At 45.8% G+C, this 25,965-nt stretch overlaps 3 protein-coding genes across 3 annotated transcripts; 1 reads left to right on the top strand and 2 right to left on the bottom strand.

Annotated features, from left to right (window-relative positions):
* The first annotated feature begins 2,053 nt into the window (after window positions 1-2,053).
* Window positions 2,054-3,055, top strand: LOC123600534 (olfactory receptor 1S1-like). Its single transcript, XM_045482568.1, has one exon. It carries the CDS (start codon window positions 2,087-2,089, stop codon window positions 3,053-3,055), a length of 969 nt encoding a protein of 322 aa, XP_045338524.1. The 5' UTR covers window positions 2,054-2,086.
* Window positions 3,056-11,689: 8,634 nt separating this feature from the next.
* LOC123602713 (olfactory receptor 9Q2-like) lies at window positions 11,690-12,980 on the bottom strand. Its single transcript, XM_045487180.1, has one exon. The coding sequence runs from the start codon at window positions 12,978-12,980 to the stop codon at window positions 12,036-12,038; it is 945 nt and encodes a 314-aa protein (XP_045343136.1). The 3' UTR covers window positions 11,690-12,035.
* Window positions 12,981-21,929: 8,949 nt separating this feature from the next.
* On the bottom strand, window positions 21,930-24,732 carry LOC123600533 (olfactory receptor 9Q1-like). Its single transcript, XM_045482567.1, has 2 exons — window positions 23,824-24,732; window positions 21,930-22,004 (listed from the first exon to the last, which is right to left on the bottom strand). The coding sequence occupies exons 1-2, from the start codon at window positions 24,730-24,732 to the stop codon at window positions 21,930-21,932; spliced, it is 984 nt and encodes a 327-aa protein (XP_045338523.1).
* Window positions 24,733-25,965: the final 1,233 nt, after the last annotated feature.

The raw sequence follows: 25,965 nt of genomic DNA, 5'->3' as shown, positions 1-25,965 counted from the left end.
TTATATATATATATTTAAGTGTATTTATTTATTTAGAGAGAGAGAGAGTAGGGGAGGGGCCGAGAGAGAGGGGAAGAAGGAGAATCCCAAGCACTGTCAGCACAGAGTCTGAGGCGGGGCCTCGAGGTCATGATCTGAGCCAAAATCAAGAGTCGGATGCTTAACCGACTGAGCTACCCAGTCACCCCCTCTCCCCTCTGACTTGTAAGCCAGCCTTCTCACGAGCAAGGAGACCTCAGATCTACTGCTCAGTCTCCACTGCCCTTCAGTTTGCCAGAATCCCAGAGGGGGAAGATTCCCGGGGTTTGGCCTCTTCGTGGAAAGAAAAGTTATTTGGGGACACGGTTATCTCGAATCTTTGAGAGATGAGTGAAGGGAGAGAAAGAGTAAGAGGAGGCAATACAAGGAGAGTAGAAAGACTGGGAGGAACCACATACCTCAGCCCTCGGCCCGGTGTTCTTCCCAGTCAGCTGCAAGGAAACCCAGACTTGGTTCAGTCTCCCTTCCCTGACTCTGGGCTGCACCTTGGGTGGTCCCTCTTGCTTTTCAGTCACTGTTAGTTTTAAAAGTAACTTCTACTTTGGGACTCAAGACCACTTCTAGGTTTGCAAAAGCCTGGACCAATTCAACACTTTAACTTCACACCCGCCAAAGTACTCGTCCTCCCCCATGAGCTCAGGCAGCTTGCGGATATGCAGTGGGAAGGAAGAAGAAAGGGAGGGGGTAAGAGGACCAAAGTCCTCAAGTCTGCTGCCGTGGAATACGAACAGTTGGTGAGTTTCGTGTGGCAGGCGTGCTCTGTCATGAGACCGGTTGGGGTTCTTCAGAGGCCTCCTTTCTGGGACTGCTTGCATCAAGGGCAATGCATTTTCTACCTGATCTTTTTATGATCCCTCTTTTGTAAGAGAGCCCGTCCACAACCTCACTGCTACGGCCTCCTCTGCCCCAGCAAGATCTTTTGGGTGGAGTCCCAACACAGTGGTCTGAGTCCAACAAGATCCAGGAGCACTCACTTGGCCTCTAGATAGGAAACTCACCTACTCATGCTATGCCGTGGTGAGGGTGCAGAATTGCCCCCCACCATGCTTTCTCCCCTCCCTCAGCCACAGGTGGCTAATCCAGGGAGCCTCCCATCTTTATTTATTTTTAATATATGAAATTTATTGTCAAATTGGTTTCCATACAACACCCAGTGCTCATCCCAAAAGATGCCCTCTTCGATACCCATCACCCACCCTCCCTGCCCTCCCACCCCCCATCAACCCCAGCTTGTTTTCAGTTTTTAAGAGTCTCTTATGCTTTGGCTCTCTCCCACTCTAACCTCTTTTTTTTTTTCCCTTCCCCTCCCCCATGGGTTTCTGTTAAGTTTCTCAGGATCCACATAAGAGTGAAAACATATGGTATCTGTCTTTCTCTGTATGGGGAGCCTCCCATCTTTAGAAGTGGCCCACAAACACAAGCCTTCAGGTTCTTACAAGTGCCCTAAACTTTCTCCGTTCACCTAACATCCAGCCACGAATGAAGTGAGCTTCTGGTCTCCCTTCTTGTACACGTTCCCCAAGAGTAGCTTTTCTGCATCCTCCCCCTAACGTGAGTGGGCAGGAGCACCCACAATGCAGTATAGTTCAGTAAGCTCGCTTGGTTCTCCTTCCCAATCTCTTCCCTCAGTGACTCTTCCCAGTTCTGTCTTCAATTTCAAAATGAAAGCGAACGCTAGGAAAGGTCTTAGGGCCATTTTCTTCATTTTTAAGTAATTCCTTCAGGGGTATCCAGCATCTTTTTAGAATATGGAGTACACCTCACCTATCGTCCTTAGTTTCAGGCTTTTCACTACATTTGGAACCCACTCTAACCATCACTGTCAGAGTCGTGTTCGAGTTTCAAACGTGTTCATTGAGAAATGTCTATCGTGGTGGCTCTGACTTTCCTTTCGAAGGCATTTCCTGAGTCTCTGAACCGCTGACGTAGTTCCTCATTAAGTAATCTTTCTCCACCCCCCTCCAGCGGCTGCAGCCAAATGTTACCACGCTGGCTTTTCTTTGGGTCTGTGAAGACCTTGTGTTCCTTTCCCCAGATCAGCAGAAATATGCATCAAGGAAATCGAACCACCGTCTCTGGGTTCCTCCTTCTGGGACTCTCCAACCAGGCTGAGCAGCAGAAGGTCCTCTTTGTGCTTTTCCTGGGTATGTACCTGGTCACTGTAGTTGGGAATGGACTCATCATCCTGGCCATCGGCTTGGATTCTTACCTTCACACTCCCATGTATTTCTTCCTTGCCAATCTGTCCTTTGCTGATATTTCCTCCGTATCCACCTCAGTCCCCAAGATGCTGATGAATATTCAGACCAAGACTCAATCCATCTCCTATGAGAACTGCATCACGCAAATGTACTTTTCTATTGTGTTTGTCGTTATTGACAATTTCCTCTTGGGCGTCATGGCCTATGACCGCTTTGTGGCTATCTGCCACCCTCTGAACTACATGACCATCATGCAACCCAGGCTCTGCGTTTCGCTCGCGGTCATTCCGTGGGTCCTCAGTAATGCTGTTGCCCTAATACACACTCTTCTGCTCCTTCCGTTGCTTTTCTGTGACAGCAACACTCTCCCACACTTCTTCTGTGACTTGGCACCTCTGCTCAAGCTGTCCTGCTCAGACACAAGGATCAATGAACTCGTATTATTTATCGCGGGCTTATCGGTTGTCACCTTCCCCTTTGCCCTCATCCTCTTCTCCTACATCTGCATTGTCAGGGCTGTCCTGAGAATCTCATCCACAGAGGGAAAGTGGAAAGCCTTCTCCACCTGTGGCTCTCACCTGACAGTTGTATTGCTCTTCTATGGGACCATTGTAGGGGTTTACTTCTTCCCCTCAACCACTCACCCTGATGGCGGAGATAAGATTGGTGCAGTGCTATTCACTGTGGTGACGCCCATGATGAACCCCTTCATCTATAGCCTGAGGAACAAGGACATGAAAGGTGCCCTAAGAAAGCTCCTCAGTAGGAAAATCTTCCTCCCTTTGATGCCGTGGGCATCTGATTTATCCCCATAACCAGATGGATGATTCTGCCCAGAGTTTATGGCATAGATGTGATGGTTCAGTTTTAGATCTGCCTCCGAGGGGCTGGGGCTTTCCCACATAACTCTGGTCTTGGAAACGAGGCCCTAACCCCGTTGGTAAGTCACAAGGAAAGCGCGTTATTCTGATTCTCATCTATGTTCCTGCAAACTTGGGCACAAATCATTTATAACTTAGACAATAACAAGTGCATGTAGTACCTTTTACAGCTTTGGAGACAGTTATTTTATTTATTTATTTGTTTATTTGTTTGTTTATTTACTTATTTGAAGACAGTTATTACTAATTCCTTTATTCAATCTTGATTTCTCTAGGTCAGCTTTTCTCAAAGTCTGTTTTGCCAAAACTACTATTCAGTGAGATGTTCATAGAAGGGTCCCACATCCAAATAATGTGAGGCAACTCTGAGCTGCATGAAGTAAATGTCTTCACTAGACAACTTCTTAGAGCCTTTGGTATAGCATAAATCTCCAAGAAGGCAGTATGGTATGCAGCAATTCTCAAACGTATTCAATCATATATGAGCTTATTCAGTCAGATATAACCTGACTCATCACCAAGTAGTTCGTGGGACTAGTGTGCAAAACATAATTGGAGAAATGCATTCAATGACAAATCAGAGAGAATTTCTATAAAAGACATCAGTTCTAGTCCTGACTCTGCCCCAAAGTAGCTATAAGACTTAAGGCATGTCAATTCACTTTCTTGAGCCTACTTTCTCGTCTATAAAACAAGGTTATTAGTTCTAGTTGGTGAGAGCCACAGGTGGAGAAGGCTTTCCACTTTCCCTCTGTGGGTGAGATTCTCAGGACAGCCCTGACAATGAAGATGTAGGAGAAGAGGATGAGGGCAAAGGGGAAGGTGACAACTGATAAGCCCACGATAAATAATACGAGTTCATTGATCCTTGTGTCTGAGGTGACTTCTTTCTTCAACCAGCTGCAATGGTCTTGGGTTCAGCTTGGCAATAAAGTTCACAAAATACACCAAGAATCAAGCTTTAAGAAAACTTTAAGGATACGGGACAGCCACAAAACACACACACGATGGCATCATACAGGCCTCATTTAAAAAATTTTTTTAACATTTATTAATTTTTGAGAGACAGAGAGAGAGAGAGCACGAGTGGGGGAAGAGGGTAGAGGTCTCATTTAGAAGGCACACCTTCTAAATATCCCAGTCATTCCATACTTGGAATGTGCATGGTCATGAGAGAGAGCACTCGTTGGGTGTGGACGACCTCAGTTCAGGAAGGCTTCAGCTCTGAGGTTCCTTAGCCATTACGCCTTGCTTCTTGATGATCCCCGTAGAGATATGTGACCAGCACCCCGTTTCAGGTACAGCTGCATCTATGCAAATATAAGTTGCTCATCAATTACAAATTCCTCCATAACCAATTTTCACAAACAAAAGTGGCCAAGGAGCTTCAGAGCCACTTTGGCAGGGCTGTCTTGCATCTTGGATCCAGGATCCACCTAGAAAATTCTGGACTTCATTGCAAGAGGGATTAGACCAAGGGTCAAACCTCGGACTTCTTTGAGGCTGAGAAAGGCTACAAACCAGGTTTTACTGCTTTCCTCCCAAATCCCACCTGTACCTACTAACCAAGACTCAGTGAAGGAATCAGGCACTCGTAGCCTGGAAACACCCCTCAGGTGACCCTTGTGCTAAAGAATCACTGAACCCCATAAATTCTGAATTCCACTCCAGCTCTGGGATTTTTGCAAACCTGGGTGCCCACTGGTCGATGGAAATGTCTTTCAGACATCTACCTTAAGTAGCTCCCCAGAAGAACATGTTCTTTTTCTCTGTCCAAATCCTTTTTAAAAAACATTTGCAGCTCTGGAGCAAACTTTTTTCTTTTTTTTTTTTTTTTTTTAATAATGTTTATTATTTTTTTTTTAATTTTTTTTTCAACGTTTATTTATTTTTGGGACAGAGAGAGACAGAGCATGAACGGGGGAGGGGCAGAGAGAGAGGGAGACACAGAATCGGAAACAGGCTCCAGGCTCTGAGCCATCAGCCCAGAGCCCGACGCGGGGCTCGAACTCACGGACCGTGAGATCGTGACCTGGCTGAAGCCGGACGCTTAACCGACTGCGCCACCCAGGCGCCCCTGGAGCAAACTTTTATTCGCTATTTAATCTGATTCCTCTAACAATTGCACTGTAGCGTGAAGAGATTTGGTTCCAAATCCTGGCTTTTCAGGAAGTCGAGATTCACCTGCATGATCCATAGAAATTATTTAAGCATTGAAACTTGCTTTCTTCGTCTGCCAAACTGGAGCAATCATCCGAACATCCCAAAGCTGTTTGTGAGTAAATGGACATGTATGCGAGACAACAACCATAGATCCTCGTATATCGTAGACACTATTAAAAAAATTCCTTGTTTTGGGAACTGTCCCAGGCTCCCAACCCCAATCTACCTTCCCGGCCAAACGAAGTTTATTCAGTGCCCAATCTAAGACTTCTCTTCTTTAAACTCATAAAAGCCCAACCTCCATAAGAGGAGATACATAATCAACCACCCGCCTTTCTCTCTGGCGTCTCTTAAACTTTTTTTTTTTTTTTTTCAACGTTTATTTATTTTTGGGACAGAGAGAGACAGAGTATGAACGGGGGAGGGGCAGAGAGAGAGGGAGACACAGAATCGGAAACAGGCTCCAGGCTCCGAGCCATCAGCCCAGAGCCTGACGCGGGGCTCCAACTCACGGACCGCGAGATCGTGACCTGGCTGAAGTCGGACGCCCAACCGACTGCGCCACCCAGGCGCCCCAAATATGTATACTTTTATGTCTTTTTTTTTTTTTTCAACGTTTATTTATTTTTGGGACAGAGAGAGACAGAGTATGAACGGGGGAGGGGCAGAGAGAGAGGGAGACACAGAATCGGAAACAGGCTCCAGGCTCTGAGCCATCAGCCCAGAGCCCGACGCGGGGCTCGAACTCACGGACCGCGAGATCGTGACCTGGCTGAAGTCGGACGCCTAACCGACTGCGCCACCCAGGCGCCCCTTAAACTTTTATGCTTCATTTGATTTTTGCATTATAAATTTAAAATCCACTTGCTTTTATATGACTTACCAAACTGGCCTCCAAGTCCTTGTTCCTCAAATACCTCAGAGTCCATCCTGTTCCACCCACAACTCCAACATGAACCATAGAACCCTGCTTTCACTATTCCGCTGGGACAAGTAGAAAGTTCTAGATTTGTAATCAAGAGACTTGGGCTCTGCCGTGGACTCACTTGTGACAAACCATGTTACCAGCCTCAGTTTCTTTTTCTGTAACATAACAATTGGTCTGATATACGCGAAGAAGGTTTTACGACAGCATTACCATTACGCCCATTTATGTACAACAGCATGTGCACAAAGAGATGCCTAGGAAGAGAGTCAGCAAAATATTGAGAGTGGTTGTCTCAGATCGTGTTTTCCAAAAACAGCCGGCCACAACAATATTTCCGTCTCACACGTGCTTGAAGAAGTTTGCCACTTCTTCATCAAGAGATGGAGTCGGTGTCCCTCTCCTTGAACCTGGAGGGCTTTAGGGCTGCTCTGATTAATAGAGTGCCCCACAAGTGGTGCTGCACGATTTCCAAGACTCTTAGAAAAGCCAGTACGGCCTCCACCTGGCACTTTCTCCAGATGTGTACCTCTGGAGCCCTGAATTTCCCTGTAAGAAGTCCCTCTGCTCTGAAGCCACCATGCTGGAGAGCCCATGTGGCGAGGCCACAGAGAATCAGAGGCAGATGCCCAAAGAGCTCCAGCGTTTCCAGCCTTCGAATCTCAGAGTCTGCAGAAAGTGAGTGAGTGAACATTCAGCTGATCCAGTGTCGGCTCGGGCTGTCGGCACACGAGACCCCAAGTGAAAACTGCCCATTGTGTCCCGTCAACTCCTAGAACTGCGAGAGACAACAATAAAATGACGGTCCTTGTTTTAAGTCCCTATATTTTGGGGTGGTTTGTTATACAACACTCTGTAACCAAAATAGTGATTTTGTTTCATAAAATGGAGGGATTTATATAATACTCTCTTATTGCTTTATCATTTTGCAGTGACTATTGCTTTAGGAAGAAAAATACTTTTTTATTTTAAGTAAGATAAAATGTCTTGTCCTATTACCCCACCATGCTTAATCTGGTTCCAGAATCTTCTGTTCCAGAATGTTCTGTTAAACATTGATTGGGCAGATCTGTGATTTTATCTCTTTATTCTGGTTTCATCTAGCCTATATGTGATAGGATAAGAACCAGCAGGTTTAGACCCAGGCGATTTGGTTTGAATTGGTGGTCATCTATGTGGGCCAGTCCTCCATTACCTCCAGCTCAGAGGCTCCCCAGGAGCCTGGATCCTTTCTAAGATGCTTCATCCTCAGTGAGTAATGGGGAAGCCGATTTGTCTAGGGATGGACTTGCATGCAAGTTGGGAGTTTACCCGACGAAGTGAATTAGGATTTAGTTTAAGACACAAAAGACAATCGATTCAGGAAATAGAGAACCGCAAACTTTTATAAAAACCTTGACAGGTTTTCCTGGAGGAGAGGCATACATCTGGACCCAGATGCTTGAATTCCCTTAAAGGATCCTTGTACCTGTCATTTCAACAAACATCTATGGCAAGCCATCAATAAGCCATCAATTTACCAGGCTCTGACTCTGACCCTGGGACTAAAGGGATGAATAATTCACAGCCCATGCCCTCGGCGCCCTGGCAGACCAAAGAGAGAAATTGACACGAAAATAATGTTAAGAGATTTGTAAGACCGGATAAGCAAAGACAATATTTAGTCAGTAACTGATGTCGTTAGATTTAGAATACATAAAGATTTTGTGCAAAGCACTGTCAAGTGAATGTTATGCTATTTTAGTGCTTTTGTGTTAGCCATACCTGAGGAAAACCAACTTGTGGCCTGATGAATAAATTAGCAGAATTCCCTATCACCTAAGTGTGAGTAACACAAATGCAAGGGAAATGCCTAGAAAAACAAACTGGAAAAAAAAAATTCATACATTGGGTAAACATGGCTTGTAAAACCTAATGCAAAACATGCCAGCAAAGGTGCATTATTTTATTTACTAAACACATATATTTTTTTAAATACCTAGTGAGAGCAAAAAGAAGATGAGATAGCACCGTTGCTTGTCTGGCTTTTCCTTCATAGAGAGGGAGACAGACAACGAAGGTGTGAATAAATAAATGATGGCTGTAATATGAGCTAGCAAGAAGGCCTGGGATAAAAAGTGCACTAGGAGCAGAGAATAGACAAAGACCCAGCGTGGGATGGCTATTTGGAATGGAGAGGTGCAGGAGTTGGGGAAAGCCTTTCTTGGGTATTTGAGTAGAGAACTGAATAAAATAAGAGAGTGGGCCATGAGAAGTTCTGAGTAAACACATTCTAAGAAAAGGGGAGAGCAAGTGGAAGGATCTTGCTGCAAGAGCAGGGTGGAACCCTCACAGAACAGGGTGGACGAGGGAGAAGGAGATGAGAAGTAAATATAGTCATGGTGGTAGTTCGGGACGCAACCTGGCTAAATCTGTCCGGCCATGGTGAAGACTTTGAATTTTATTTAAATTCTCTAAGGAAGCGGTGCCTGGGTGGCTCAGTCAGTTGAGCATCCAGCTCTTGATTTTGGATCAGGTCATGATTCCAGGGTTGTGGGATCGAGCCCCACATCGGCTCCGCACCGGGCTTGGAGACTGCTTGGGATTCTCTCTCCCTCTCTTTCTGCCCTTTTCCCCCGCTCACCCTCTCTGTCTGTCTCAAATTAAAAAAAAAATAAGTATAAATAAATACTCTAAGTAAGAACTAAATCCTTGGAACTGGATGAAATTACCTAAGGGTTAACTACAGAAAGGGAGAAAGACCTATGACCAAACCCTGTGTGGACTCAAACATTTAGAAATAAGGACCCAGCAAAGAAGTCAGAGGAGCAAGAACCAGGGAGGTAGGAAACCGGAATAAAGTAGTGTCAGGACTCCTGAGGAAGAGAGTGAAAATTCTTCCAGGAGAAAAGAGGGATCGACTGTTTCAAATACCACAGGAGGCCAGCTGTCAGCCCTCTGATCTTCCCTTGTGATCTGCTCGTGTCAACCCAGGCAGACATCATCCCCAGCGACCTCTTCACCGGTCCCGTGTCCTCAGAGTTCAGCCCACATGGAAACTGTCTCCTGCAGAACATGTTTCCCAGAAGATGAAAACATCTCAAATTTCTTCTTTGCTCCCATTTTCCTTCCATTGCTTATGCTACTCTCTATTCTCCTTTTAATAGAAGTATTTAGATGACTCAGAACTACAGTCTCCTTTCAAAACTGGCATATGGCTTTAGGCAATACCATCTGTGATCTTTGTAACCAACCAAGAATACTGAGGAGCATCTTCTACTTTTTTGATAATACAAGCAATACTTTACTGTAATCGAGAACAGTTTATCCGAAAGATACAAGAATTATCTAACAGTCCAAAAGCAATCAATGTAATCCACCATATTAATAAGCACAAAATAAAACTATATGATCATCCTAGTGGATACAGAAAAATCTTCTCACAAAATCCAAAATCCATTCCTGATTTAAAAAACAAACAAACAAAAAACAAAACAAAACAAAAAAACTCTTAGGGCACCTGGGTGGCTCAGTTGGTTGAGCATCTGACTTTGGCTCAGGTCACGATCTCTCGGTTCGGAAGTTCGAGCTCCACATCGGGCTTGCTGCTGTCAGTCTGTCAGCGCAGAGCCTGCTTCAGATCCACTGTCCCCTTTCTCCACCCCTCCCTGGCTTGCGCCCCCTCAAAAGTAAATAAACATTTAAAAAAAATTTTAACTTAAAAATTAAAAAAAAAAAAAACCTCTCAACAAACTAGGAATCAAAGGGAACTCCCGTAAGCTAATAAAGGGCATCTATGAAAAACCCACACAGGGACTGATGAAAGAATACGTTTCTTCTGATCAAGAACAGGACAGGAACGTACACTGTCATTACTTCTATTAAACATTGCACTGGAAAGGAAATAAGGCAGACAGAGAAAGACAAATACTGTACGATCTCACTTGTATGTGGAATCTAAAAAAACAAACTCCTAGAAACAGAGATCATATTTGATAGATGATAATAGATAGATAATGGATAGATCGATGATACATGGATGGATAGATAGATAATAGATATGTAGATAGATTATAGATACATAGATACTTAGATAATAGATGGATATATAGATAGGTAGATAGATAGATTAAATAGATGTAGATGATAGAACAAAACAATTAAATATATATTAAATGCTATTAAATGGCAAGAAATAACAATGATCGGTGTTTGGAAAGGAACCTTGAATTCTTAGGCAATCACTGAAATTGAACAGGAAAACACGAAGGCAAGGTTGGTGACTGCCTAGAGGCACCGTACTGATGAACTGCCTATTGGAGGAAGCAACTAAAACCCAGACGCTTCTGAAATGATTTGCATCTGAGACTTGGGGCCTGGGAAGGAGACAGGGGGAAATACACAGGAGGGGTGGCATTTGTGAGCAGACCTTTTCGAGTGAGAGAGGCTTGGGATCAGGTGCTCCCTGTTCTGCAACTTTCTTGCTGCAGAACTTGGACAAGTCATATCACCTCTGTGGGTCTAATATCTTCCTTTTGCAAAATGAGGTCAACCAGAATTACTTTCCACTCAAGTTGCTGGGACTAAAGTAAATCATTCGTGGAAAGCCTTTAGCCTGGTGCTTCGAATTAATTTAAGTGTGTATTTAAGCGTATATTACTTCAAGAGTCAAGTTAAAAAATTTTTAGTGAACTCCACGTCTGCAGGTGTCTGGACCCAAGGCTAATGTCAGCCCAGAAGACACTGTTCCAGACAGTTCTAAAATGAAAAGGCCCACCGATCAGCTATGGGTCTTTCTGCCCACTGGTGCTCATTGGGCTGCAGACCCTGGAACAATCACCATAATCAAATTAATTATCGTTTATAGAACTTCACCCAGCACCTTCTGTTTCTCCACATGTACGGAGTTGTCGTGAGAATAAATGTGATACACACAAAACCTGGCTGAGGGTAAATGCTCAATAAGTTTTATTTCACATTTGAGAAAGCAGACTGACAAACCCTAACTAATCTGAAGCCATACAGCTAAGAAGTGACCGCCTGGGTGCTTTGATGCCAAATCCGGAGCTCCATCTACAACACGCTTGCCTCTGTTCCTGCCACAGAAGCTGATCTGTCAGGGGAACATTTGCCCGGCAGTTAATATTGGAAAAACAGGCCCCAATATGCACTCTGTGCAGTTGCTTTACCCCACCCTGCAAAATGTAAGTGACTTGTGCAAAAAAAAAAAAAAAAAAAAAAAAAAAAAACGAACAAAGACTGATAAGTCTTTGGATTTTCCAAAGATATTTACTCCACTCATCAAGTGTGTGTTGTGCCTGGGATGTACAGAATTCAACAGATGCTAGCAAATAAGACAGACATGGTCCCTGCTCTTTATGCCCTGGATCCTCGAAAATCTAGTCCTATAAAGTAGGTCAACCCACTTGGCAGATACAAAAAAAAAAAAAAAAAAAACAACTGAGGACGAGGAAGTTGGAACCGAAAGGTAGACACTGGAACCAGAGATGAATGCGTTTATTCGACAAATACTTGTTGGGTGCTTTTTACGTGCTAGGTGCTTGGCGAGGCACTGACCGCACAGAAGTGGATTTCACAGACAAAAACGCCTCCTCTCGTGTAGTTTACCTTTTAGTTTGTGAGAATTAGACAATATCACATATGTAGCACATCGGGCATCGGATGGTGACAAGTATGACATAGAATAATAAATCTGAAAGTGGAGGTGGGAAGTTCGGGTGCAATTCGAAGTAGGATTGTCTGGGAAAGTCTCCCCAGTTGGTGAAAGTTGAGGATAGACAGAAAGGACAGGGAAACGAAGGAATGACGTACTTGGCAAGAGTCCCTCTAGGGCCTTCCACGAGACTTTGACCTGCTCAGGGCTTTCACAACCGCCTCCTTTACCTCCTTATTCCTCAGGCTATAGATGAAGGGGTTCAGCATGGGGGTCACCACTGTGTAGAGCACTGACACCACTCGGTCCTCCTCCGAGGACTGGCCCGAGTTGCCTCGGAGGTACATGAAGATGAGAGTACCAAAGAAGAGTGACACGGCCGTGAGGTGGGAGGCACACGTGGAGAAGGTCTTGGCCCGGCCCCCCGCAGAGCGGATCCTCATGATGGCCACGATGATAAACACGTAGGACACCAAGATCACCAATACACAAAGAGGCATGACAAAAATGGCAAACACAATAATGACCACCTCCTGGGTGTAGCTGTCCCCACAGGTCAGCTTTAACAGGGGAGGGAGATCACAGAAAATAAAGTCGATCTCATTGGTTCCACAGAAGGAGAGGGTGAAGGCTGTGACCGTCCGAACAAAGGCACTGGAGAAACCAGCCGCGTAAGCTGCAGCCAGTAAGCCCCAGCGGGCCTTCTCGGTCATGACGGTGACATAAAGCAGGGGCCGGCACACGGCCACGTAGCGGTCATAGGCCATGATTGCCAGGAGGTAGCAGTCGATGGAAGCAAAGAAGGTGAAGAGGAAGAACTGAGCGGCACAGCGTGTGTAGGCCAGAACTGCCCCGCGCTCCAGCAGCACGGCCAGCATCTGGGGGACCGTGACGGACGAGTAGCAGATGTCCACGAAGGAAAGGTGGCCAAGGAAGAAGTACATCGGGGTGTGAAGCCGGCCATCCACACGGATCAGGATGACCATTCCCGTGTTCCCCAGCAGAGTGAGGAGATAGAAACTCAAAAACACCAGGAAGAGAGGGAGCCCCCACTCGGGATGCTCTGGGAACGCAGTGAGGAAGAACTCGGTCACCACAGTGTCATTCCTCCCAGCCATCCATCCGGCGGTTTACCTGCGAAGATGGACAAGAGCCAGGTGAGGGGACCCTGAAGACACGCACAAGTCATTTCCAGCAAGAAGGCTTTAAATTGGGTGTCTGGCGGGAGGCACCGGACTTGAACAAACCTTGCAGTTTAAGTGGAAATGGACAAATACAGAGCTCATTAGAAGAGAAAACTGATGAACGCCTCTATTACACTAAGAACGGACAGCAAGTGCTTATCTGACTTTCAAGTCAGCTCTTGTATTTGCAACTCTGTCTCCAATTAGCTGTTTGATCTTATACAAGGCACTTAACCTCTCTGAACCTCAATTTCCTCCTCTGCCAGAAGGGGATCATAATATCTGCCCTACTTAAGAGATAACGTTAATGCATAGATTAAAACAGATGCAAAAGTGTACAGGAAAGCTAAAAGCACTCCACGTATATATAGTAGCTATTTAAAATCGTAAATGAATGTTTTAAGGAAGGAAAATTTATATTCTATTGAACAAAGGAGCATGAACAGAAAAAAAAAAAAAAGCATATTAGCAATCAGCAATGGACTCTGACTGTAGGAAGGAAGATTTCTATTCTCAGTCTAAAAGCAGGCATGTTTAACAAATAGCTGTTACCCTGGGGCGCCTGGGTGGCTCAGTCGGTTAAGCGTCCGACTTCAGCCAGGTCACGATCTCGCGGTCCGGGAGTTCGAGCCCCGCATCAGGCTCTGGGCTGATGGCTCCGAGCCTGGAGCCTGCTTCCAATTCTGTGTCTCCCTCTCTCTCTGCCCCTCCCCCATTCATGCTGTGTCTCTCTCTGTCTCAAAAATAAATAAACGTTAAAAAAAATTAAAAAAAAAAATAGCTGTTACCCTAATTAGGGTTGGCTGCCTGGCTTATTAAGGGGTTTTCATTTGTTGCTTTTTGTAAGTACTAGCAATAACCTTGGAATCAAAACAACAAACATAAGCTCTTTTCAGCACCTAATAAAACTCCATAAGCATTGTTTGGTTGTTCACACAGTCCTGGAAAAACGCAGTAGTTTGCTCATAGACAAGCATCCTAATTAGAAAGCAGAAACACTTCTGCAGTCTGGTATCTAAGCGCTGTTGGTGGGATCTCAGCTAAGGGATTTGGAATCTTTAGGGTTCTAAAGCAGGGCTGTAAAGGAGGACTTCGATCCTGTTTCATTCCCCGATGCACCAGCAGCCAGGCCAATACTGAGCTGATCCATTAGGGAAAATAACAAAGAACAGAAATTAGATCTGGAAGCCATGGGACCTGCCAATGCAGAAGAGACCTGTGTTCTGATTCATCCACACAAGATGCGTGACCCTATGCAAGTCATTTTTCCCCTCTGGACTTCAATTACCCTGTCTTCGTTCCCTTTCACTAAACAACAATACAGCATGAGTCCATAATCATAGCAACTCGGGGGCGGTGAGGTGGCTTCCAGACCTCTATGTCTGCTCTCACTTCATGGAGCCCTTCTCTTTCTTCTCACCTTTGACAAAACAATAAATCCCTGACTCTGGAGCTTCCTGGGACTGGCTTCAGACTCGGACGGCATAGCAGGGCTAGGGCACCAGCCTCTCTCCCTGAGCTTCTGATCCACCAGTAGACCTTGGCTGACAGTGCTCCCTATATTCACTGCCCCAGCATCATGCCTGAATTGGTCCCCAAGGGGAGTCTCCAGGGAGGGGCAATTTATCTTCATGTGACTTCTAACGAGGTGTCTAATATCTTTGAGGATTTCTCTGTGATTTCTAACTCCAAAAGCCCCATCTCCTGTCCTGCCAGCACTCAGCAGCATCTGACAAGGCTCGTTCCTGGTCTTGCCTCATTTCTGCCTTGTACCAAAAGGAATGTACTTTTTTGAAGTTTTCCTGTATCTCTATTGGGAATTTTGTCAAGGGCTTTGCCCACTGCCACTCTAGGCAGCTCTGACCGTTTTTGGAAGCACAAGCCTTTGTTCCCCGATGCCAAGACATGCTGAAATTGGCGATTCTGAAATTTCGCCGTTTGGCAGAAAGAGAATTGTGCAAATGGCGAGTCACGAGGTGTGTGTGAGTCGTGAACAGACTTCTACCAGGCAAACTGAACAAATTCTTAGTGGTGATCGATCTCTCCTCCAGAGTGCTGGTTCTCAAACTGGTTCTCCTGGTGCATAAGAATGGCCCAGGGAATTTATTTAAAACATGAATACTATCATCCTGCCTCCAGAGATTCTGATACAGTTCTTTTGTCATGGGGTGCAGACATCTACCTTAGTTTTTTTTTTTTCTTCAAGTTTATTTATTTATTTATTTTGAGAGAGAGACAGAGAGTACATGAGCAGAGGAGGGGCAGCGAGAGGGAAAGAGACAGAATCCCAAGCAGGCTCCATCCCCTCAGGGCAGAGCCTGACACGGGGGTTCGAACCCACAAACCGTGAGATCATGACCTGAGCAGAAATCAAGAGCCGGGCGCTTAATGGACTGAGCCCCCCAGGCGCCCCAACACCTTCCTTGTTAACAGGCTTCCCAGGTGGGTCCAGGGAGGAAAAGAGGTATACTGTTCTCACAAGTTTGGAAATCACTGCATACTGTATCTTCTGTGTGGAAACTCATATCGCCTAGCAGTGTATTAAACGATCTATGAGGTCCTGTAATTAAGAGGCCTTGTCACCTTTCTTAACCCACCATTTCCCCCAAATGTTTGACCACAAAACCTCTTTTTCAGTGAAAGCAGATTAGCATCCTGCAGAGTCAGAGTTCCCAGGGATGGGTGTGCCTGAGGCAGTACAGCTCTGAAAAAGCTCAGCAATTGACCAAATGCCAAACAGCCAAGCCATAATCATTCCAGGAAAAGGCATCTCCTGATGACTCACCATCTCGAAATCTGGCTCCTTTAAGTCTGTGCAGACTGGCTTGCCCAAAAGCAATTGCTCCTACTGTGAAAGGGATTGGTAGGGGGTCAGGCAGGGAGTAAAATCCCTCCAGATCGTTCCCTCAGGAGCTTTTTAAAAAAAGACTTTTCCTTCAGTCCCAAAGAGGGTCCAGTGGCTGAGCATCTGTAGTTCTGCTTCAGAAACAATAGTGATTCCACCTCACTCCATCCCCACTGTGATGGCTGCTGAGACCATCAGAAGCCCACTTTCAGGAAGCTCTGGTAGAATTTTAAACCATTATCAGGTAATTATTCAGACAATTCGGTCATCATGAGGCCAGCCCCAGAAAGAAAGCAGAATGAAGCTCAAAAGTTATGGACCAAAATTTCACATGTGTGAGTAGTGGAGCCTATACAGCTACAGTAAAAGGAGTTTAGAGGTTTGTTTCTAGAACTACTGATTTGACCGACATTTGTTTCCCGATCTAGAGATTCAGGGCATGGCGGTGGCTAAGCCAACATGTGATAGGGATATCCAATAGAATGAAAGCAAAGACCATGTAAGCTGTTTCCTATATGCCAGTTGACTCTTCTAAGATGATAGAGGATGACAGATGATGCTGCTGATGATGATAGATGATAGATAGATAGATAGATGTATTAGTTGATTGAATCCACAAAACAACCTTATGAGTTAGGTACTATTATTGGCCCCATTTTAAGGGGATGAGAACATGTAGACACAGACAGTTGGAGTGGATTACCAATGGTGCCAAAGTGAGGGGCAGAGCTAGGATTTGAGCCTGAGCAGCCTGGCTCCAGAATGCACACGATGAACTCCTGTACTCTTTTGCAAACCCTCGTGCGGATGTCTCTAGACCCCTATATTTGGGAATAGTTGGCGAGTTCTGCCTTCTACATCTCTACTTTCTTTCTAACCTTTTAAAAAGAAGGGACAGGGCTTGGAGATGGAACCTACATTGCAGAGTGAGGAGACTGTGGTAGAAAATTCTTGGGATACTTGTCCAGGCCGTTGCTCCTTCTAAAAGGTCTTACTCAACAGCCACAGAGGAAGGATAGACTCAGCATCACCCTCAGCCCCCTCTGGCCTCACCCTTCTAAGCACAGATAATTGGAGGAGGAGAAAGCTCAACCTGAGTTGATTGCCAGGGTTAACCCTGTCTTCTTCCAAAAGGCTCTTTTCTTGAACTAAAGTGGATATCTGTTCCTTGTAGCCAAGGAGTCCTGCCTCGTCGTCTGGAGGAAGCATTAGGAAGGACAGTAGGTTTTGGTGTAAGGAGGATATATCCTCAGCTCTCACCCTGGGATCCATCTCTGTTATCATCCCCCATCCATACTTGGATGGATCTCATGCCAGTTCAAGGTTGAGGACTGTCTAGGGCCCTTAAATTGGCTTTGGAAGCATTTATCCTGATGTTACAGTTCATCATTGGTGTCCCAATCCTCCCTTTACATATTACAGAACTGCCGGATTTTTAGAGGCGCCCATAAGATGCTAGAACTACAGGGGACATTAGAAGCCAAATGACTTCTTTCCAATTCACAGGCAAACAGGCCGTAGTCCCCAAATAGGAAGACAGTCGGTGGTTGGATCAGTTCACTTGATTCCCAATCCATAATTTAAGGCCAAACGGGTTAACTGGCACCTTACCCAGTGGCCCCTTACTTCCCCCAAATACAGAGGAGGCCCCAAACAGAAGATGACCAGATAATCAAGTGAATGCTTCTTGATTCAGTTCTAATTCTTAAAGATGCGTATCTGCCCTTTCTCCCCGCCAAATTCTGTCAGGGGTTTGCAGCCTGAGACAAGCTTCTTCCACTGTCTCCTTTATAAGTTGTCTTGAAGTTTTCTTAGAGCTTCTATATCTGAACTTCCCCAAATGATGGAGCCAGAGGACTTTAGGGATCCAGTCCAGCTCCTCACAAGTGTGGAGAATGAAATCCTAAAATGGGAATACTTCCAGTCTCTGGGGCTTCTTGATGAGGTCTTCTTAGTCATGGGGGACAAAAGCCCAGCACCCAACGTGACTGGAACACACAGATGAATTCACCCCAAGACTCTCAAAACCTCAGGAAATGCAGGGAAGGGTGCAGCCAGAACTTAGGGACAACTGGACCTGGTAACGCTCATGACATCAGGAATTTTTCTATGGTCCATGACTGTCTGTGAATATCGGCTTTGGTCTTTCCACAAAGTAGAAAAACAAATGGCCTCTGGTTGTGTCCACACCTCACATGCCCCAGCCTTCCCACCACAAAAAAAAGATGAAAATCACCTTTTCTTGTGCCAAGTTAAAAGGAAAATTCCAAGAAAGGTCTCGGAGGTCATATGGCCAAGGGACAAGGCGCCTACCTCAGGGCCAGTCGGTGGAGCCCAGAAAGATGTGGAAATGCCCATGTGAACTCATGGTCAGATGCCCAGACGAGAAGGGATGCTAGTTTGGGAACACAAAAGAAGAGATTTTTACCACACTAAGATCAGGAGAACCCGAGAAATTCCTGCGGCCCCTGGGCTTCGGGGGATCCCTCAGAGGTGGTGACTAAGCAGTGACTGGGGGAAGCAAGAGGCAGCACAGCTGGAAGCAGATGTGTCCGGCACTGGTGTATAAGCCTTCAGGTTTCCATCCTGCCTGCAGATCTAACTGCCATCAGCAAGGCATTGGAAAGACAAGTTCTGTTTGGGAATGTCTTTAAGCTTTATGGCCGACCACCTATGAGAAGTAGAGGAGATGGTTCACTTTCAGAAATACCAAATGAAAGCTGTGCTGTCTAGTTAACAGCAAGTTTGCAACCTACTGGAAATATGGATGAACCACCCTCCCCCCAACAATGGAGTCCCGGGGTGCCTGGGTGGCTCAGTCGGTTAAGCATCCGACTTCAGCTCAGGCCATGATCTCACGGTTCATGAGTTCGAGCCCCGTGTCAGGCTCTGTGCTGACAGCTCAGAGCCTGGAACCTGCTTCGGATTCTTTGCCTCCCTCTTCCTCTGCTCCTCCCCCACCCCTTCTCTGTCTCTCAAAAAAAAATAAGTGTTAAAAAAAACTTTTTTTTAAAACCAAAAAACAAACAAACAAACAAAAAACAATGGAGTACCGAACCCTTAGACACTTCACTTCCTGGTTCTTCTTCCCCTCTCCGTTTCTCTGGCTTATTTTCATGGGCTTTGCAATGAGCATGAGCCAAAGAGCAAAGGGAAGAAGGACTGAAAGTCTCTGCGTCACCTCAGGGAATGTACGTTTGTTCCAATCAGACTACTCCTTGCCTTGTATGGGCATAGGCGACGTCCAGGTAAGGCTGTAACTTCTGTAGTACTCAGCCAATGAGGAAACGGGGGCGGGACTTCATGCTAGGAGATAAATTGTCTGCTGTAACAGGGGCCCAGGTGTGCCTGTCCATCAGACACCTGCTCTCACAGGAATGTTGATTAAAGTCTCACTCCACTGTACTCTGAGTTTCTGCGTTCCTCCTTCGATTGGGTCAGTGGACTCATTTCTCACACCATGTAAGCTTTATGCCTGACCACCTATGAGAAGGGAGATGATTCACTTTCAGAAATACCAAATGAAAAAGTGTTCAGAGTTCATCTCAGGCCATTCCAGCTTCCTTGACCTGAGCACTCATTCCTGTACTTCTCTGTCACCTAGACTTGGGCGCTCATTTGTCCTAACCCAGGCTGGACAAAGTGGCTGGCAACGCATAATGTGGGTCCTCTTCTCAAACAATTTACACTTTCACAGAGTTCAAGCCCAGTCATATAGAATGCCAGACCACAAAGGGGCTCTTAGAATTCTTATTCTAGCCTTTCCCCAGGTTTTCAGGTGGAGAAACTTGAGGTACAGAATTGGGAACTCCCTTAAGGAAGAACACGCCACTGGTTAGTGTCAGTCACCACCCAGACTTCTTTCCATCACCCGAAGGTTCCCAGAAAAGAAAGACACACAAGGTGATTTCCAGCAAAGGAACTGAAAGCAAAGAAAGGGGTTTTGAGAGGGAATCGGGCCCCTTTTTGACACCTCACAAGTAATGCCTTATCGCTCCTGTCCTACCTGCCTCTGGAAGAGCTGTGGCCTTTCTTTCCCCACCTCCTGGACTGGGAAGTGTGGCCCCCAGTACTCCCCTTTCAGGGCTGGGGCAAAAAATGTGAGGAGTGTGTCCAGAACCCAGCAGAGAGGCCATAATACCAATAAGTCCATTCTTTGATAGCTCCTGGAGGACCTGGCTTACGGTATTAGAGTTCTTCTTGGAGGAAACTACCTGAGAAGGGTGAGGGGGAGCATCCAGCTGAGTGCCAGGCATGAGACCAGGAGCGTTTGGGTAGGGTATTATACTCACTACCCACTTCTTGAGTTGGATATCCAAGGTTATCTGCCCAGAAGACCTTTTTTTTATTCTCCTTTTAGGTATTACAGCCACATTCAAGACTGTCCCACAGATGGTGTTTTCTGGTCTAAATAGCCTAGTGTTCCCTATGCATATTTTAACGATTAATCCTCAACTATGTATTTTCTATTAAAATGGGACTTTTAAAATTAAAATAACTAGGAGCGTTTGGGTGGCTCCGTTGGTTAAGGGGCCAACTTCGGCTCAGGTCATGGTCTCATGGTTCATGAGTTCGAGCCCCGCGTCGGGATCTCTGCTGACAGCTCAGAACCTGGAGCCTGCTTCGGATTCTGTGTCTCCCTCTCTCTGGCCCTCCCCCGCTCCTGCTTTCTCTCTTTCTCACAAAGAATAAACAAACATTAAAAAAAATTAAATAATAAAAAGAATCACAATTTGCTTTATTTTAATGACTTCCACACAAGATATAGCAAGATGTAAGGAAATACTAACACCTATTTACAACCAGGTAACCTTCATATTATCAACTATTCTTTAAAAATACTTAATTTGAGGTGCCTGGGTGGCTCAGTCAGTTAAGCGTCCAACTCTTGGTTTCGATTCAGGTTATAATCTCAAGGTTTCATGAGTTCGAGCCCTGCATTGGGCTCTGTGCAGTCAGCACAGAGCCTGCTTGGGATTCTCTCTCTCACCCTCTCTGTCTTCTCTTCCCCCACTTGTGTTGTCTCTGTATCTCTCAAAATAAATAAATAAATAAAACTTAAAAAGATTTTTTTTAATATGTAATTTGGGATACCAGGTGGCTCAGCTGGTTAAGCATCCGACTCTTGATTTCAGCTCAGGTCATGATCTCACAGTTCATGAGATCGAGCCCCACATTGGGCTCTGTACTGACAGTGTGGAGCCCGCTTGGGATTCTCTCTTTCCCTCTGTCTCTACCCCTCCCTTGCACACACATGCGCTCTCTCTCTCTCTCTCTCTCTCTCTCTCAAAATAGATAAATGAACTTAAAAAAAAAACTAATTTAACCATGTCTGCCCTTCCATACATAAGTGGATACCTTAGGACATTTTTCTTAACTTTCCCTGAACTCTCTCTATAGAGGACAAGTCCCATATACAACACTGGGGCTCTGTGGCCACTAGTCCCTAGAGACAGCTCAGTTAGCCCCTTCTTCTTAAACAGCAGCCTTAACTGCCTGCTTAGAATCTCATCAGAAAGAGCATAAGTTGTCTCCTTATATCTAGCAGCTCATTCTCTTAGCAGTTCCTTTCAATTCATGGTGTGCTTCCTGCCTTCTGGAAGATTCCAAGAGAGCAAACAGCTCTTTGGTGCACTGCTCTCACTCACACAGACCCAATGGTGTCTCTTCAATCAGGAGGTAACTTCACATGACCAATCGGAGATTTCTAGCTCCTTTCTTAACTTTTGCCTTTTGCCACTACCTGTAACACAGTCAACACGGGAGCTATTTATTAACTGCCCGTCTTTTGGAGCTATGCATTTTCAACCTGGGTTTTAAGAACCAGACAAGCCACTATTGTATGGATCTAGTATTTCTTATGATGATTATAATATGCATTTTAAATCATCCTGTCTTCTAGAAATACACATAATGTTTTTGGAGATTTTAACATATTTTATTTTACTGTAGGTGAGATTAAATTTAGTATCCTTTGTACTCGTTCTCCCTGAATCTTTGACCGGTCCTCCAGCTGCTTCTTCCAATTTAAAATCCCATTACTGGTATTCTTCACCTTTCAAAATTTCACGTTGCCCCACTTTACTTTTACGAAAGACCTGTATTCGCACCTGCTTTTGCTACCTGAAAGACATCCAAAGCGGATCTTCACGTATACAAAAAAAAATGACAAAAGGTGACAATAGCGTTCAGCATGCACCTCGAACATGGAGAGTGGCCCTGCCACGATCCCTCCCCAGGAACCACACTCAGCCTCTCAGCATCAAGCCGCCACAGCTCCGAACAATGTCTGTGAGCATCTGTGCTTTGTCTCGATTTATTTTGTGCATCTGTTAGCAAGATGTATCCTAAGGTATCAGAAAAGCCCAAGAGAGGTTATTTTGGGCTTGCTGAGAATGCTGAAAAATTTTTTCCGTATAAATTAATGGTAATTTTTTTCTTTGCTTTATGCTGTTTTGGCTTAAGAAAGATTTCATAGGAAGCCTCTACTCTCGGATAGCAGGGCAAAGCTGTACTGCAATTCCGGGGGTGACACAGCATTCTGGAATTATGCCTTGTTTGTAAGATACTGTCAGCCTCCCTCTTCTCTCCCACGATGGTTTACATCATTCGTACACCTGGGATCTTGGTTTTTATTTAATCCAAGGGACAGGGAGAAAATAATTTTAATTCCAGGAATAAAGATCACATAAAAACAGAAAATGAAGGGTTGGGTGGCCTGTTCCCTTCTAGTGCCTTGCGTTTGACTGAGACACCTGTAAGTTAGAGAAGTGAGGATCAAGAACCAACAGACTCTGGAAGTCTTCGGACCCAGGTTGAGCTGCTGCAGACACAGCGACCCGGTACAGGAGAACCTTCTTGCCCACCTGTGTATGGAATACAGCAAGGCTCTGCCTCCCTGAGGTCAAAAACTGTAAGAACATAGGGGCGCCTGGGTGGCTCAGTGGGTTGAGCGTCCAATCTCACAGTCTGTGAGTTCGAGCCCCACGTCGGGCTCTGTGCTGACGGCTCAGAGCCTGGAGCCTGCTGCGGATTCTGGGTCTCCCTCTCTCTCTCTCTGCCCCTCCCCCGCTCATGCTCTGTCTCTCTCTCTCTCTGTCAAAAACAAACAAACATTAAAAAAAATTTTTAACTGTAAGAACAGAGTCGACATCAGTGATACAGACACGGCAGATACTATTACGGGAAGTGGGAGGGATGTCAATTCACAAGTGGGTTCTCAGCACACGTTGTGATGTGTGAGGGCTGGAACAGGTGGGGAGGAAGGAAGAACGGGGTATGTTTCCAGGCAAGAGGAATGGGACAGGCATGTTATGGTGGGCATTTTCCAGTGATTCCTGCGAGGCACCTCTGTGAACTTTTTAGAGTGTGAAGAATACTTTGAGGGGGTCGGCTTTATTAATTAGACCACTGAACTATGACCTTCATGTAATCATTAGCAATAAGTGTAATCTCAATGTTGAATCCTAACTGAGGACGTAATTCTAAAGTGTTACCGGAGTGACGAGTTCTGATACTGACGGCGGCATCTCACTTCCAAATGCATCAGAAAATAAGGTGGGTCGAAGGATGACTTGATCGATGGGTAAATGAACAGATTATACATATATATGTGTATATATTATACATATACATATATATATGATAAAGCAAAAATAACAAAATATTAGCAATAGCAGAATCTAAGTATTGGACACAAGGAGTTCACTGTACATTATTTTCAACATCTCTGCGCGATAGAAACCTTTCGTAGAAAAGTTTGCAAAAACTCATTTTGTTTCATAGTCACAGACCTGTGACATGGGTCACGTGTGGATGATGCACAGTGAGCGTGCTGGGAATGAGTGTCTAAAATGCTGGGGCTGTTGAAGAGGTACTTCTCAGGACTTTCCAAGTGGGAAATGGTCAGGACCACTCAGCTCATTCGAGAACTTTCCTCAGGGCTTCCTTCACTTCCTGGTTCCTCAGGCTATAGATGAGGGGGTTCAGCATGGGGATCACTGTTGTGTAGAACACAGCCACCACCCGATCTTCCTGCAAGGAGTGGCCAGAGTTGTCTCTCAGGTACATGAAGATAAGCGTGCCGAAGAAGAGTGACACGGCCGTGAGGTGGGAGGTGCACGTGGAGAAGGTCTTGGCCCGGCCTCCCGCTGAGGGGATCCTCATGATGGCCATGATGATGAACAGGTAGGACACCAAGATGGCCACCATGCAGGCAGGGATGACAAATATCGCAAACACAATAATGACCACCTCCTGGGTGTAGCTGTCCCCACAGGTCAGCTTTAACAGGGGAGGGAGATCACAGAAAATAAAGTCGATCTCATTGGTTCCACAGAAGGAGAGGGTGAAGGCTGTGACCGTCCGAACAAAGGCACTGGAGAAACCAGCCGCGTAAGCTGCAGCCAGTAAGCCCCAGCGGGCCTTCTCGGTCATGACGGTGACATAAAGCAGGGGCCGGCACACGGCCACGTAGCGGTCGTAGGCCATGATTGCCAGGAGGTAGCAGTCGATGGAGCCAAAGAAGGTGAAGAGGAAGAACTGAGCGGCACAGCGTGTGTAGGACAGAGCCGCCCCGCGCTCCAGCAGCACGGCCAGCATCTGGGGGACCGTGACGGACGAGTAGCAGATGTCCATGAAAGAGAGGTGACTCAGGAGGAAGTACATCGGGGTGTGGAGCCGGCCATCCACGCGGATCAGGATGACCATTCCTGCGTTCCCCAGCAAGGTGATGAGATAGATCAACAGAAAGAGGAGGAAGAGAGGGAGAGCCTGTTCAGGACAGTCAGTGAACGCAGTAAGGAGGAACTGGGTCGTGGAGGTGAGGTTCTTCTCTGCCATGACACCAGAGGTGCCTGAGAGCGCTAGGATGAGAAGCCAGGTAGGAAGCTGTAAACAGGACTGACCGTATTTCTAGCTTAAGTCCGCGTACTATGGACAAAACACAGCAGGTGCTGTGTGAGCTTCAGAGATGACTGTTCTCAGCCCCTCCCTTCAAGGGAGCGCAGAGAAACAAGAACCATCTTCTATGTCCAGGAAGCCAGTGCAGGCGAACATCGCGGAATAGGATTACACATTCCCCCACCTTTCTCACAAGTTAGCTGCGTGAGCCCCCGCGAGTCAAATAACCCTTCTGAACCAAAATTCCCCTGTCATTCCAGGAGGGGTTGGTCCACGGGGTCCTGCCCACCGTGGGAATGTCTGTCTCAGGATTCTGTCTCTTTCTCTGCAAGATCACACACAGCTCCTCCCTTATCTCAAACACTTGTCATCACTCGCCTGCATCAAAACAACAACTGTCACTGACAGTTCTCCCCGGCTTCAGAAGCACTTCTTGCCAATTCTTGCTCTTTGTTGTCGCCAGAGTAATATGTCTAAGGCTTTAATCCGATCGTGCCTAACTCCGCTGTTAGAATCCAGCCATGGCGTCCCGTCTAGGATAGGATATTTTGCAGATGCCTCAACATGTCGGGGAAAGCCCGCCATGGGGTCCCCCCTTCCCTACTTCTCCGTGTCCCTTGCTTTCTTCTCGCTCTTCACACCCTCAGCCACCGTCCCCCATCACACGTCTCTCCAGCCACACGGGATCATTTGCACACCTTCTCTAATCCCCACGCTTTCTCTCATTTCTGTGCCTTCCACGGGCCACCCCTTCTGACAAAGCACCTTGTCATTCCCATCCCCATGGGGCAGATTGTACTTCTCATGGAAAAGTCTCTCTTGAGTCTGTCTTCCCTGGCAGGGATATGTGCCCTTGGAGCTCAGCACGTACGAAGGGTTTAATATGTCTTCATGGAATGAAGACAGTTACCAAATAAGATACGAAGCACTTTGCAGAGGGAAAGGTGCTGTGCAAATGTTCCAGGGATTATTTTTATTTTCTGTGAGTGTTTAAAAGCAAAAAAAAAAAAAAAGTCTGAAGTCTTAGAAGTCATTAAAATCAATCAACATTCACAAAGATCGGAAGCCATGCATAGGTTTCCCCTTCCGTTCTCAACCCAACAAGGTGCTTCCTTAACAGAAAGCCACTGCCTTAATTAGAGCCTCTTTGTTTACCAACAAGAGATTTCATTA

This window comes from Leopardus geoffroyi, chromosome D1 (assembly GCF_018350155.1).
Source record: "Leopardus geoffroyi isolate Oge1 chromosome D1, O.geoffroyi_Oge1_pat1.0, whole genome shotgun sequence".
NCBI lineage: Eukaryota > Metazoa > Chordata > Mammalia > Carnivora > Felidae > Leopardus > Leopardus geoffroyi.
This window is presented reverse-complemented; position numbering and strand designations above follow the sequence as displayed.

Coding starts and splice junctions, on each gene's coding strand:
- LOC123602713 (XM_045487180.1), bottom strand. CDS start 12,980: ATGGCTGGGAGGAATGACACTGTGGTGACCGAGTTCTTCCTCACTGCG.
- LOC123600534 (XM_045482568.1), top strand. CDS start 2,087: ATGCATCAAGGAAATCGAACCACCGTCTCTGGGTTCCTCCTTCTGGGA.
- LOC123600533 (XM_045482567.1), bottom strand. CDS start 24,732: ATGGCAGAGAAGAACCTCACCTCCACGACCCAGTTCCTCCTTACTGCG. Junction 22,005..23,823: donor TGAAGGAAGCCCTGAGGAAA/GTTCTCGAATGA, acceptor AGGTAGCAAAAG/CAGGTGCGAATACAGGTCTT.